At 39.0% G+C, this 14,603-nt stretch overlaps 1 protein-coding gene across 8 annotated transcripts in view; it reads left to right on the forward strand.

The window, feature by feature from the left end:
- Positions 1-14,603, forward strand: part of NSMCE2 (NSE2 (MMS21) homolog, SMC5-SMC6 complex SUMO ligase) — a 60,921-nt gene that overhangs the window by 16,623 nt on the left and 29,695 nt on the right. For all 8 annotated transcript variants that reach the window (XM_027726958.2, XM_027726967.2, XM_027726960.2 and 5 more), the window contains one exon: positions 9,985-10,091. In XM_027726958.2, the coding sequence (XP_027582759.1) occupies positions 9,985-10,091 (107 nt within the window). The remainder of the gene's footprint in view (positions 1-9,984; positions 10,092-14,603) is intronic.

Raw genomic sequence — 14,603 nt, forward strand, 5'->3', positions numbered from 1 at the left:
TGAATTGGATGTTTTATGTGGGGAACATCACTTGACCTTTGCTTGCATGAGACACTGGTTTTCCAGACTCCCTTTTGTTTAACCTTGGTTGTGTTTTGTCTGTCAGCTCTAGTATCTACATTTTCAGCAAACAATTAACTTTGGAGATGATACTCATATCAATTTCCACTAACTTTCACATTTCTGATAATCTATCAAATCAGTGTTTCTGAATTAAAAAAACCCAAATTTTCCATTGTCAGCTCTATATTATGAATCTGATTTATCTGTGGTTTATTTCTTTATGTATGTGAACTACTGTGAGCCCTGTTGTGAGACACTTCATTGCTTTATTCAGTGGTTTAAATGTGGAGTTGCCTGCTGTCCAGATCTGTCTAAAAAGCCGCCTATAAAACTGGATTGTTTTTCCACCCCAGCTGCTCAGCTGCAGCCAGTGCCCTGGGTAGTTCAGTGAGAGAGCAGTGGTGCTCTGTCTGGAGCTACTGATCACCTTCTCTGAATTCTGAAGTCAGTAATGCCAAGGGTTGCAGAAGCAGAAATATAGACTGGGAGACTATAGTGGGTTCAGAGAAAAAAAAAATGTTTGTAAGTATGTAATCAAAATACTGGGCATTTAAAACCCAGACATTTTCTGGCATTCCACCCCCCCATCTGTTTCATTTTGGGTCAGTAATGTTAACATTTGAGTGCTTGATGAGTGTTCATTTGTGTCTGTGTGAAGCTGTTGCAGTTGGTTGTGGAAACTTATTTTGGATTCTCTTGGGGTTTTTTTGTGTCTGTTAATGTAACTATGACCTCTGAACTGAGCTGAAATAAGACAGTGATGGATTGCCTTGATGTGAGGGTATTGTCTTAGTCTTACCTTCCTGTTTGATACATGTTCTACTGCTTTAACATTTACTGAAACATCACACTTGATTAGATAATCTCTGATGAGGGTTTGTTAGCTCTGAGCTAGACTGCCTCCAGTTCTGGAGAGAGAAGTAAATGTTTCTGAGAATTGTGAAGGTCTTGAGCGAAAAGGGTTTGTTTTCCTATCTTTACTGATTTTTTTGTTTCTGAAAAGTCTTTCCATCCCATTTCCCCAAATGAAGGAAATTCTACATAATTACTGTATTTAGTTTAATGAAAGTAAACTTTGAACGAGCTTCTCTGAGAAATATAATAGATTAATTAGCACAAGCAAAGTTTTTCTTGTGAAAAACCTAATTGGTACTGTTTACTGCTGGCTAATAACAATCATGCCTTTTATTAGAGACAGAGTTGCACTTCACACTAAAATATTTGTTTTTCACCTGTCAGTGCAATTTAAAATAGGAGAAGAATTGTTTTTTGGCAACAGAAAGCATTAATACAGTTGACTTGTAAACAAAAGTGCATGGATTATCTCTGTAGAATTCATAATGTACCAGTAGAGATCTTGTGTAAAACAGAAGAAATTGTGCTTAAAAAAAGATCTAACAAGTTAGAATTGAACTTGTTGGAATAATAATAAAAAAAAATTACTTTACTCACATTAATTTCCAGGGGGAACCGTAGATATAAAGCAGTCTGTGAGCCTTTTATAGAATTGTGAAGACACATTAAAAGTCTTGAAATAAAATACTTAATGTGGAATATCAATTTTAAAAAGTGTTCAGAGGGATCAAAGAGTAGCAATTACGGCACCTTAACAAATATTTCACTGTTCCTTATGAGAGAAAATATTTCGAGGAACTTTTTGACCAAATTCTAATGTTACCATATCAAGTTCTGAGAGGAGAAAGTGGGTAGGAGGACAGCACCAACCCCCTTATTTTTAAGTATTTCCAACCCTCCTATTCTCTTGTTTTAGGAAGGCAAGGTCAGCAGCAGCTCGGGGCTCCAAACCACGCTCTTTTGTGTGGTGCAGACATGCCCGTGCCTCCACAGGGAAGAAACTTTTTGTTAGTCATAGGAAAATCATTTCCCATTAAAATTATCAGTGAATGTTGTTTTCAGCCTTAATTTCATCATATGTTGAAATCCACTGAGAAGAGAGGGATATGTATGTGTGTGTGTGTATGTATGTATGTATTATATATATATGTAAAATATATATATTTAGGAAAACATGGGGGAGGTTTGTTATTTATTTTATGAGAGATTGGTCAGATTTCTGGGTGAAGGTAACATATGCCTTGTGCTTACTCTGAAAATACAGGTGTGATTCCTGTATCTTTTTCTTGGCAAACAAGTTGACTTAGGAAAATTCCCCTCCCCCATCTCCACTCTGCTATAGTTTGCCACCCCCTCAGTTGTACTGGTGCAACTATTTAAATATCTGCACTTCAGATTCCATTACTGCAATATCATGGTTTTGGGGTTTTGTATTTTGGTTTGGATTTGGAGGACAGATTGCTATTTTTAGCTTGAATTGTTTCATTAATCCAGTTTATGGGGTGACCCTATGAAAAATCATATTATTCTAGCTGATGGACAGCAGAGGAGGAACATAAGAGGAACAGGAAGGATGAGTGCCTGGGGAAATGACCTGTGAAACTTACTTTATTGCAAAGAAAATGTACATGAACCTGAGCCTTGGTGTTTTCTTGCTGCTTGTCGTTTTGTTCTTCTTGGACTTGTGGCTGTAGCTAGCTTTGAGGAATGCTGATTTACTCATGTGCTGAAGAGAGAACAGTAATTCTGGGTGGATATCATAGTAATGCCAGGGAACTGGTGTAGAATTAGGAGAGTGGAGATCTTGAGTTGCTTCTCAAAACTGTTGCATCCTGAAATGCTTTATCCTTCTTTCAGTGCTTCTGCTTACTAGTTATACTGTCTTTGTTAACTTTAAATTGGTCTTTCTGCAGAATTAAGTAGGTGTTGATTGGTAAAATAAAGATTAACCTCACAATGACCTTGGAAAAGGAGAAAAGAGGTGCTGTTCAAGTGCTGGTCTCTTTGTCTGAATGGAGGGAAGTAGTTTGGGAGTTGTATGGGCTTTAGTATTTAGTCAAACAAAAGCCCATTCTTGTTTGGGGAAATTGTACATACTACCTATCTTCATGTCTTGGTGCTGTAAGTGCCATCAAGTTACAGTAGCAAAAAATATGTAGATACACAAAGACTATTTTTCTCTTTCTGTTTTGTAGCAAAGTCTGTTTACTTCTATGAGACATTAGTTGATGTCTTTGTATTATTTATGTGCCTCAGCCTAAATTAAACAATCTCTATTTGTGTTGAATAATATTTACTTCGGATTTTATACAGCAAAGCACGTCAGCACATATCAGAGCTAAATCAAACTCTTATGTGAGAGCCTGTTTATTTCATTAGGTCAATATATTGTCAATTGGTGTTCAAGGCATTGCCATGCTTTACATTGCAGTCTGTTTGGGTACTGTGGCAGAAATATCTGGTAAGATAGATCTTTGTAACTGCTCTCAAGTCTAAGCTGGGATCATTATGACTTTTTAGCCTTCCCCTGGTAGGCTTGGGGAAAAAAGTACTGTAAGGAAGTTGCTTTCAAAAGCACTGTTGGCCTAGTTCAGCTGGCAATGGAGTTTAAGGGAGTTTCATGTTGAGCAAAAGTTTCATGATTATTATAGAATAATATAGTTATTTTCAAAAGTGGTTAGTGATTCTGGGTGCCTCAGTTTCTCTGTGCCCACTCTGAGATGACTCTCTTCAGAATGTGTGCAACACCCACTCGATGGAAATGCTGGCCCCCTGAGATGTTTCAAACTGGGCATTCAGCAACTGAGATGTTTCAAGGTGGGTGTTCAGACCCTGTGTGGTCTGTTTCTTTGAAATTCTCACTCTCTACAATATAAAGTACTTGGGTTTCATTTCCATGGGATTCACAGGAGCCTCCTGGGCCACTGACCCTCGACTCTTTCCATTTCAGACTGTCATAGCCTGCAGGGAAATGGTTTGTAATACAAGACAAGGGAGTTTTCATCAGGTGTAGTCTGTAATCTACCAGACACTCTTGGCTCATTTTACTTTAAAATAACAAATAAGCAGAGAGAAATGGATAATTGAAGATTTTTTTCCCGTTACTTGCTGAATAAAACAAATGTTTAAATCCAGACTGAAAAGTACAGTCCTTTCCTTTCCAAATAAAACCTCAGAAGACTTTACTCAGGTACAGGAAAATGCTTGACCTAAATCCAAGTATTGCAATTTGATTTGCAGTTTCTTACAGAACTCAAATAGAAAATAAAATGAAACTTTAAAAACCATTTACAGGCAATAGTTCTGGTGCAATCTGTGTCCTGTGCTGGTCTTTCCTTTACAAGTTCTGCCTCACACACTCTTGTCACTTCTTCTACTCAGATTTTTTTCTTTGATAGAATACCAGAAACTCATATTCAACTTCCTTCTTTGCTTGAGAGGACTCGAACTCACTTTTAACCATCTTCCAGAAGAATAGTTTAGAGATGAAGTTGGATATTGAGGAATGTTATAGAAACCCAGACTGGCTGAGGTTGGAAGGGAGCTCTAGAGGTTGTTTTGTCCAACCCCCCTGCGCAAGCAGGGCCACCCACCTAGTGTAGGTTTCTCTTTCTGACATTCATGACATTTCATCTTGTGAGACATACTTGCCTTTCAGTGGAGTCCTGGTATCTAGGTGAAGGTGAATGATCTGTAAAACCATTCCTGCATGCTCTGTCTCTAGCTCTGTGTATATGAAAGCTTTCTATGCAGCAGAATGGCTTCATTAGGAAATGTGGAGAAATACAGCTTCAAATACTCTATGACCCAGTTAAGGCATTTCCTGAGAAGCTGGAGGTTTCATTAGGCCTAGCTAATGAACTGCCTGTTACATGGAGGGAAATTTTGCAATTACTGCCTCAAATTCCCCTTTACTCCACCAGTTGCCATTCCCTGTATGGTTGCTGGCCCTCTAATCAGTAATAATTTTTCTTCTCTTATGAACTGCAATGGTTAGTTCCCTTTCCATAGGGCTCCACAGATATTTTTTGGACATTCTACTTTCAACCATTTCTCTGTGTGAGGATACCTGCTCTCAGGAGATGAAATGGGTATTCTCCAGTCTTTTGCTGTTTCTTTGTATGGCTTCTAATTTCTTTTAGTTTAGAATTTTCTGTATTAGCGTTCTGCTGTTTTTGCAGCCTGATACGTTACGTATGTTAAGTATGTCACATAGGTTAAATATGTTATAGCTCAGGGAGATGAGATTTTGAAAGAAATTTTCTTCCGTGAGAGTTTTCTGAGAAGCTGTCCATGTATCTGCAGGAGAAAAAGCAAAGATGTACCCTCAGTGCTGCAGAAGCAATCTCCTTTTTAGGTTCTTCCTGGTCTATGTAGCCTGGAGTACCATGCCAGGTTCATGCCTATGTAGACAGGGGAGGGAAATAAGACAGTGGTCTCCTACACAGGTTTGTATCCTCTCACTACTGAGCATCCAGACATTAGAGGGACATCCTGCTACTGTCTTCTCCAAGAATGTTGTGAATCTATTCTTAAAGAGTGTGGGTTGGTTGAAAGTTTTTTTCAAGATCCAATTTGAATTATCAACAGTTTTGAGTAGACCAAAACTGGCAGTGCAGAGTGGAGTCATAACACTTTTGGTTTTCAAAATGAAGGAAAAATGACAGCAAAAATGCTTAGCTGTATCCTGAATTGAGAATGTATGTTCTCCACCAGAAGATGGAACAATCAAGTGGGGAGCTTGTATTCATCCGCTGTCAGCAGAAACTTGAAACCTGCTGGCAAAGTGTGTATTTTATCTGCTGCTGGTGCATATGAAGACAAAGGCCTACTACCGCTGTTGCTAATGGCTCAAGTGACTGATGTTTTTGTTTTAAATGTTTTAAAAGTCTGAAATCTACAGTCAAAATTTGGGGGCAAATGGTATACCATTAGTCTTTTGCCTCAAAAGATGAGAAAAACAGCGTTAGGCCTTGAATTTCAAAGCAAACTAATATGTAGTGCAAGAAGTAGAACTGACATGTCCTGTTTTCTTTACATTGAAAGTTTGACTTTTGTTAGACAATACTATAAATGTATGGCATTATATGTGTATTTATGTTAATCCACGTTGTCTGTGCTTAAGCATTTATTTTAAGTACTGTTATACTTCCAAGTTTAGAACCTTTCTGTAATTTCATGGTATTCCAGAATATTTTGTGTTTAAGATAGTCTGTGGTGGAAGTGAATGCTTATTTGGATTGCTGTGCCCTGGCTGCGGGGCACCTGTAATACCCTAAATAAGCAAATACTGATTTGCACAGAAAGAGGTAGTTGTGAAAAATCTTTAGAAATTTTGCAAACTTGTGGATGTATACTGGGAGCTAAAGTAAATATGAACTCAGATACGAGAAGGAAATGCAAGTTTTTTGGATAGATTTTAGATTAGTGTTAGTATAGGAAGTATTAAATCAGTGCTGACTTGACTCTATCCTGTTATTGCAACTTCTGTTTTAACACTGTGGGTTCATGATACATAACTCAGCCCTGATTGATTATGGTTTAAATCAGCAGTAAGGCACCTCAACGTGATCAGTTTGGTCTCTTTAGAAACGAGAAATTGAACTCTTGGTTGTCACTTTATGTAACTTTGTTCTTTAATATGTAGGGAGACTTTTCAGAATAATATCCCTGTTTCCATTATAATAAGAGATCATAAAATCATGCAATCTGGAATTTATAACATGAACTCTGCATATTCATCCAGATAATTTTAACATGATGCACATGGGCCTTTGAAAATGAAATTATGGCCTTGGACTGGCCTTTCTGTGAGTAAAAAATGTAATATTGCAAAATGTATAATCTCTGAGTGGTGAGGGTAATGACTTGGGAAGAAATGCTTACTAAATTCAACATATTTAGTGTAGATAACAAGGAGACAACTACAATATGCAACTTCGATGGTATTTTGTGGCAGTAGCTAAAAGCATATGCAGATAGTTTGGAATGCATTCCTTAGATATGAATTAGAAATAAGATTAGGATAAATTTTGATTAGATAACAGAAAGGCACTGGTACAGCACTTGCACTTGCAAAGCATTTGATTTTGGTGTTAAGCTGGGTTGTTGGCCTGCAGAGTGCACGGTTTGATTACTTTGGAGAGTAAGCTGGCTTTGTAGCTGGAGTCTGGCCGGAGGGTATTCACCAGTCATTGTGCCCACTGTCTGCTGGAAGAGAGTCAGTGCCTTGAATCTCTTTACCGTGAATCTCCACTGGTGTCCTCACAACTGAAATAAAAGCAGCAGCAGGGCTTGAAGAATGGATAACAGACAATGCCTTTTGAATTGTTCAAAGCCCTGATGTAATTATTAAATTTTGATTCTTTTTGATACTATAGTGGTGTTAAACTAAGGGGTTGGTGAGAATGAGTTGTGTAATGGTGGTGAGGAGAAGCATGTCTTTTTTTTTTTTCTAATTTCTCGTTCCCTAATAAGATCAGGTCAAATGGTGTGTTCTGATTAGTTTATGTGTAAAGAAACATTGAAGGTGCTGGGATCCCTACTTTGGTGAGCTGTAAAACTTTACATTCCCATAGAGTCACCCACAGCTTCTCATCATGTGCAGCCAAGCTCTGCCTTGCATCTGCTCCTTACCAGGGAGGGGCAGAAGTGCTCTTAGCTCCTTAGAGGAAGGGAAAGCTGAGGAGCCTTGCACAGCAGGTTATTGCTGTGTGTAGTGTGGAACAATAAAGGTTTTTAAAAGGCAAATAGAATAGCCTGTAAAGTAAGTTTTCTCTTAAATCTTGTTTAGGAGATGAGGAGGTGAGTGGCTGGGAACAACATAGATTTCCTCTTAGCTCTCAGCGCCCTGGAGTATGGATTGGACTGCAGATAGAAAGTGGACTCTAGTTAATCTGTCAATGAGCAGAAATAGGGTATGAACAACCACTGACCTTTATAAAGTCCTTCAGATCTATCTGTGGACAACCACTGACCTGTATGCAGTCCTTTGGGTCTGTCTGTATGTCCGTAGTGCCTCCAAGGGCAGGCTGTGACCGTGTGTTAGTGACGCGTTCCGCAGTTTCCCAGTGTGTAGAACACACTTCCTGTGCATGACAGAACAGCAGCAAGGAAACAGCAGTGAATAGCACCGAGACTTAAAGCAAGCTGGTGGATGGGTGGAACGGTCAGTACATGAAGAATGTGGGGCAGGATGTAGTTAATATCCCTCTTGCCTGAGCTGTGTTCCACCACTTTGAGCTTTATTTTAATGCATCTCTCAAGTTGCATGCAATATTATTATTCTTTACCTAAAGCTTTCTTTAACTGTTAGGAAAGACAGCATTAATACAGCTCTCTTGATATTTAATAATGCACTTCTCTTCCCCTAAAAAAAAATAAAAAATATTTAGGTCACTGTAGTTTCTTTATGTTGTGGATATGATTCATTTTGGCCATGGGAGGAGAATGACAGTTACTTGCTACACAAACCTTTCCTGTGATTCATGGAGTGCCATTTGTGTCAACCTTGAAGGAGGCACTTCATATGCTTCCTTGCAGGAAGGAAAGAGTATGATCATAGTTACCAGATAGGATATGGAAATTGGGTGGGAGGGAAGGGAAGGAGGAGAGGGAAATGCTGATTATTCAGAAGAAAGTTGCAGGAGTGCCAAGATTCTGTCTGCAGTATCCATTCATCTACTTAATGAAAAATGGATACATGCCAAGCCTATATATAATTAAGGGAAACGTCACAACTGTAATTGCCATGTTCACAAAATAGAATGGCTTATTATGTAACTCTTTGTGTAAATATATCTTAGCACTTTTCCTCAGTCTCCTGGATCCATCAGTGGTATGAAACTTCTGTCCCTGAGTGATGTGTTTCAGATTTTGCTCTCAAGCTGATGGCCATATACAGTGCTTTGTGTTAGCTCTCTGCGGAGACAGATTTTTGTGCTCTAACATGATAATATAGTTAGCAACTTGGGCAGTGTACTAGCTTGTCAGATCAGAAGACATTTTCCTCTCTTCACAATAAAAGTAATTTAAAAAGCTGTACCACGATTTTCTTCCTAAAAGTAACAGCACAGCTTGGCTACTTAACTGCTTGTAAAGAAGAATGCTCCATTAAATGGTAACCCCTAATGCTGCATGGCAGACTCTGGGGCTCTTTCATGGCATCCAGATGCTTCCAGCTGTTTTCTCTGTACCTGGAAGCTGCAGGGTAGGAATAAATGGGAGTAGCAGAAGTGGAAACTTAGGTTTCCTAAGTTCCTAATTTCCTGCACGGGTTAGGGGCTTGTGGCTGGCTGTCCTCCTGCAGTTGGCAGGATTTGGTGTAGTACATGTGGCTGTGTCAGGAGATAGAACTGTGGCTGTTCAGCCATGTAGCATCTACAAAGGGTCCTTATCCAGCTAAGCAGATGCACAGCAATGTTAGAATGGGAAAGCAGAGGTGTAGTTAGAGATGAAAGGAGTAAAATTAGGAGGAAAGAAGAAGAGAATAAAAGTGGATGTGAATTACTAATCGCATGTATTAATTGATTTTCCCAGGCAATTAGAATTTTACTCTTGAATCACCAATGCTATTCAGTCCTCCAATATTTCCTGTGTTATAAAACACTGGCTCTGTTTTGATTTTCCAGTAGCTGTGTTTATTGGGGATAAGGGGTCTAATTATAGCTTGAACTATACTGTACTGAGAGGGCATTTAAGTTTCTTCTGACTATTTCTGAGGCAATGTGATGAGTCATGAAATATAACTTTTGCAGAAAATATCCTGATTGCCTAATGACTAGGTGTTGGTAGATGAAATTACACACACTCTCTCTTGTTCACATGAAACCAGGGAAGTGTCTTTCTGAGTAAGCTGTTTGTTGGAGTTACCCAAGAAATGTAAAAAATTACAGTTGCAAAATAGGAAAAAAAGTATATGTTTGAGGAGCTTGAAAACACCTGCTGATACACATATGCTTTAAACATTCACAGTATCAATATTGTAAATAAAATACTTGCAAAGAAGAAATACTGCCTGAATATAATACAACTGATCATCCATGTTCCAAATGTTTTATTTTGCAGATGATGAAGAGGATGTTAACAGTATGGAAAAAGTCATGTTAGAATTTGCTGCAATGGACAGATCTCTTAATAATTATATAAGAGCATTTGAGGAAACAGTAAATCAGGTAAACTGCCTTTTCTAATAATGTTATGAAAACATATCGTTATTTAAATATTATTTTTTAATAGACACAAATGTTGCATTAAAGCAACACATGGTTGTAGAGATAAATCTTTGGCAGGTATAAAATACTAAAGTTGCTGGTACAACTATGTATTTTTTTTCCCAGTGTGATAGAGCTTCTAATTCCTCCCCTTGAAACTCACACCAGTGGAAATATGGGAGGAGTAGTGCTTCGGGAATGACTGAGGACACTGTAGTTAAGACAACTTAGTCTTGGGTGACACCTGCCTTGTGTATTGTGGAAGATGGAAGTGCAGATGGATGAGGCAGCTGATTTTGGGAACAAACACGTGGCTGTGGCAGTAGGGAACCAGTGTTTTAAAGCCTGCCTGCTACCTGACTATGCTGGTGCTTATAAAGGGTGAGCTTGTTAATTGCCTGCTCAATTAGCCAGGGGCTCGTTCTGTGTTTGGTCTCAGGACGGACAAACCCCCGGCGCGGCCGTGCCGGCAGCGACCGCCAGGGGGCACCGCGGCCGCGGGTTTCCCATCCCATCCCATCCCATCCCATCCCATCCCATCCCATCCCATCCCATCCCATCCCATCCCATCCCGGCCGGGAGCAGGCAAGGGATCCACAGCAGAGCCAGGGAGGAAAGAGGCAGTCCCAGGGCAGGCTGGACTTAGTCCCTTCATTTTCAGGCCACATAATGCCTGGAGAACTCAACTTCCTAAGCAACCTATTCTAGTGTGTGTCTGCAAATTGACTTCTTGGTTTTGTATGGATTTCTCTAGAAAAGGCAAAAGTGCATCCCTGATTTCCCTTCAAAATGGGAAATCTCTGTTTCAAAACTTGAAGATGGTAGAGCTTTTCAATTAAATCTGCCCTGCTGTTATCTTGCTACTGCTCTTTGCTCTTTTAAAAGCAATAACAGGAAAGCAAAACAATACATTTTCCACTATTTCTATTCTGAGATGCTTTTTCTTTTGTAGAAAGGTTTTCCTTTAATATTTCTTTTTAAATCATCCTAAGTCAGATGCTTGACTGAAAAATCTTCTTTCAAAAAATTAAATATACATATTTAAAAGGAGTTGAAAACTCATGTTCACATCAGCAGGTGTTGGACAGCAGTAAATACAGGCACTGTATGCAGTCTTTAAATATACAGTTCATCTCAGATCTCATCATAATTGCAGACCTCCTAGTTTATGTTGGATGGTTCAGGACTTTTTCCTTTTATTTGGAATATTCATGATTTTTAAAGCTTTCCTAGTAAATCATAGCATAGTTCTCATCATTAGAGATTAATGGTGTATATCCAGACTTGAGTGAAACATAGCTGGTTTATATTTTGATTTTAAGCTATTAAATAATGATATGTTACTGTTATGATAGGAATTTCAAGTAATTTTCAACAACGACTTTTAATCTTTTTTCATTACTTCCATCTATCAGCAAAACACTTTTATTTCATCTTTAGGAATATAAAGAGTAAGCCTGTACCTTCGCCAACAAAGCACCCAAATCCTGTTTACTTCAGATGCATTCACTCATGATCTTTTAAGTTAAGCAGAGGTTTAACTGCTTGACTGAAGTGAAGATACTTTTGTGGGTTTTTTGGTAGGGCAGTGATACATTTGTGATTTTTAGGATTGAATTCAGCAGTATCTTTGTGTGCATATCCATGCTGGTGTGCAAAAAATAGAAAGTCCTGGAAAGGTTGGTTTGCATTTTTTTCCCCTTTTTTCCCTAATGAAACTCATTTGTGTTGCTAAAACGAGCTCGTTCACTGTTCTTTCAGTCCTAAGGTTTTAAAAATGCTGCTCCAAGATATTTAACATGTTCTAGCGTCTACATGGATTATAAATTTGGTAATGGCTAATCTCTTAGCCTCTAGCCACACTTCTCCTGTCTCTGCTTCCTACCTCACTCTAGGGAGTTTTCTCTACTTTCCCCTGCCAGCATCCTGAACCTTTCTGAGTATGAGAAGGAAATGTATATAACTGCTGCAGCAGAACAGAGTTACAGTCTGTTCTCTGAAAAATAACTGCTCATGCTTTATTTTGGCGGCTAGCTGCATGCCATGCCTCTGGAACCACACTGCCTATCTCCAGTTACCTGTCAGAGACAGTTTAAAATCTGCTTCTGGGAAACAGATACTGTTGCTGAATTTAGGGCTGCACCTGGAAATAGCTGTAGAAAGGCTTGAGTTTAAAATAGCCTCCACTGGCTTGCTCCCTGGTTCCATCTGAATTCCTTACCTGAGGGCTTTCTTTGGGGAGTTGCATCAGGTCATTAATTTTCACAAGAGACTGTTCTTCATACACAGTATTAACAGGATTTGTCTCCAGCTGCAAAACACTTTTTATCTGATTATTTTGTAAGTTTGTATGTTGACAGTTTTTCTGGTCAGTAGTTTCTTCACACAGCAGTGAATCTGAAAGCATATTATACTCTGTGTTTCACCTTCTAACCACCTGTTTGTAGTGAAACGTCCAACTGGAATTTAGCAAGATAAGGAGACAGCAACAGTTAAAATTCCTAATTTATTATTTTATTATATGTACCTTTAAATGGCATTGACAAATACATTGTACAACCAAAGTATGTCATGTAAATAGCTAGAAACTAGCATGAGATATAGTCACATGTTTTCTCAAAGCCAGTTTTTTTGTTGATTTCGGGTGCAGTAGGTGGAATGCAGAAGGTGAGACATACCAGCATCCTCTTCTGGTTGAATCAGCAGCCTGTTGAGCAAGAAATGAGCACTTGAGTCACAGTGTTTCCAACAATAGGCTGTGGGAAATCCTTTTTCTGTGGAAACTCCCTGTGCCACTGGATTTTCTTGTACCTGTGTAATGACTGGACTTCTGCTGCTGCTTCTTTTTTCATTTTTAATGGGTATTTTTAAAATAAATTAACCAATATTCAGGTCCTTACCATGCAAAGTGCAGACAGCACTCTTGCTTTTAGTGTAACAACAAAAGACTGATGGAGCTGCAGTGTCTCTTGCAGACTTTATAGTCCTGAGGTGTAGACAAATGATTGGGACCCAGGCTGACAGGCAGTGCAAGTGTTCCCTGCTGTAAAGAGCTCTCAGGTGGCCAGAATGCCAGCATATTGTGTTGTCCCAAATATGGATTCTTTCACCCAGTGTGCAGGAACATGATGCACACACAGAGTTGAGATACTTTATTTTGTATCTGTGGAGAGATAGGTGCTGGGTGCTGAACTCATGAAGGTAGCCCACCTTGAGTGGGCCAGGTGCTCATTTTTATACACTTTGAGCAGTAAAAAAATGGCATTTCCCATATATGTAACAACCGAAATCTGTAGTCTTTGGCTTTGCATTCTCTCATCTCCACGTAAAGATACAGTGCACACTAGTTTTACCATGCATGCTCTGTGAGGAAGGGCTTATGTGAGGAAGTTGTTCTTGGCTCTGTAGTTTGATTTATTGTGTCCTCCTGTTCTTGCTTCTTGAGTCATGGCTCTTGGTTCCTGTAGTTTGGCTGTTCTCTCATTTTTTATAAGTTCTTTTATTTTTCCTGTACTTCAGTGAATTTTTAACTTCTCCTAGTATTTCATTTCAACAGTTGTGCCTGTTCTCTCAGTCCCACTCTGCTCTCTGGATTAGCAGGGGTGTTGGTGGTGGACTCTGATCACTCGACTTTTCAAGCATTCGGCTTCTTTGGGACTGTAAAAACTGGGGTAAATTTTCTGAAGTCCCCAGGCTTCATCTGGGGACTTCATCTTTTATCTTCTGGAGATAAAATTAATTGCAATGTATTGTAGATCAATCTAGAGAACAAGAGAGATGAAAATAACTTTCTAATGTTGCATTATTCCCACCCCTCTTCTCCTTCAGGGAAAGAGAACCTGGGCTATTTTGTATTTTTGCAGGTGAGAGCAAAGTGTTGAATGTAGTAGAGGCATCTCTGGTAAAGTTTACTTAATGCTTCCTTTTGTAAGTTACTGCTTTGCCGAACATCACTTTGGCTTACTTGGAATTGTGTCTGCCTTTTGCTAAGCCTGAACACTGCAAGGGAGGATAAAATCCAAACCTGAGTGAGGTGGAAGAAACACATAGGAGACATGTTTCAGGAAAAAATTAAGAGCCATGTTAAGGGAGCACCAAGAGTGGGAAGAGGCAGACAAAAAAGTAAAAGACATGGGCTTGGGAAGTCATGAGGTCATGTAGAAGGGGAAGAGACTGGTTGAAAGAGTGCTAGGAATGAGATGGTGTTGAGTTGAAGAAAAGATGAAGATATTAGAAGTTTCATCAGTGCTTGGGTTTTATCCCTATTTCTGCTACAGCCTTCCCACGTTGTTCTAGGTGAGTAATTTCTGCCACCATCTCAGTGGCTGCCAACATCTTGGTTTTCTGACTGTTCTGCATGGGAACTGATTTGAGCAATTATAATTGCAATTTAAATCTAAGTTAATTAAAGTTTGAACACAGGAAATGAAATTAAACATGTTCTTTTTTAGGTTTTATCTGTAAAAATACATA

The sequence above is a fragment of the Pipra filicauda genome, unplaced genomic scaffold (assembly GCF_003945595.2).
Source record: "Pipra filicauda isolate LSUMZ 115617 unplaced genomic scaffold, ASM394559v2 scaffold25_size4600443_pilon, whole genome shotgun sequence".
Lineage (NCBI taxonomy): Eukaryota > Metazoa > Chordata > Aves > Passeriformes > Pipridae > Pipra > Pipra filicauda.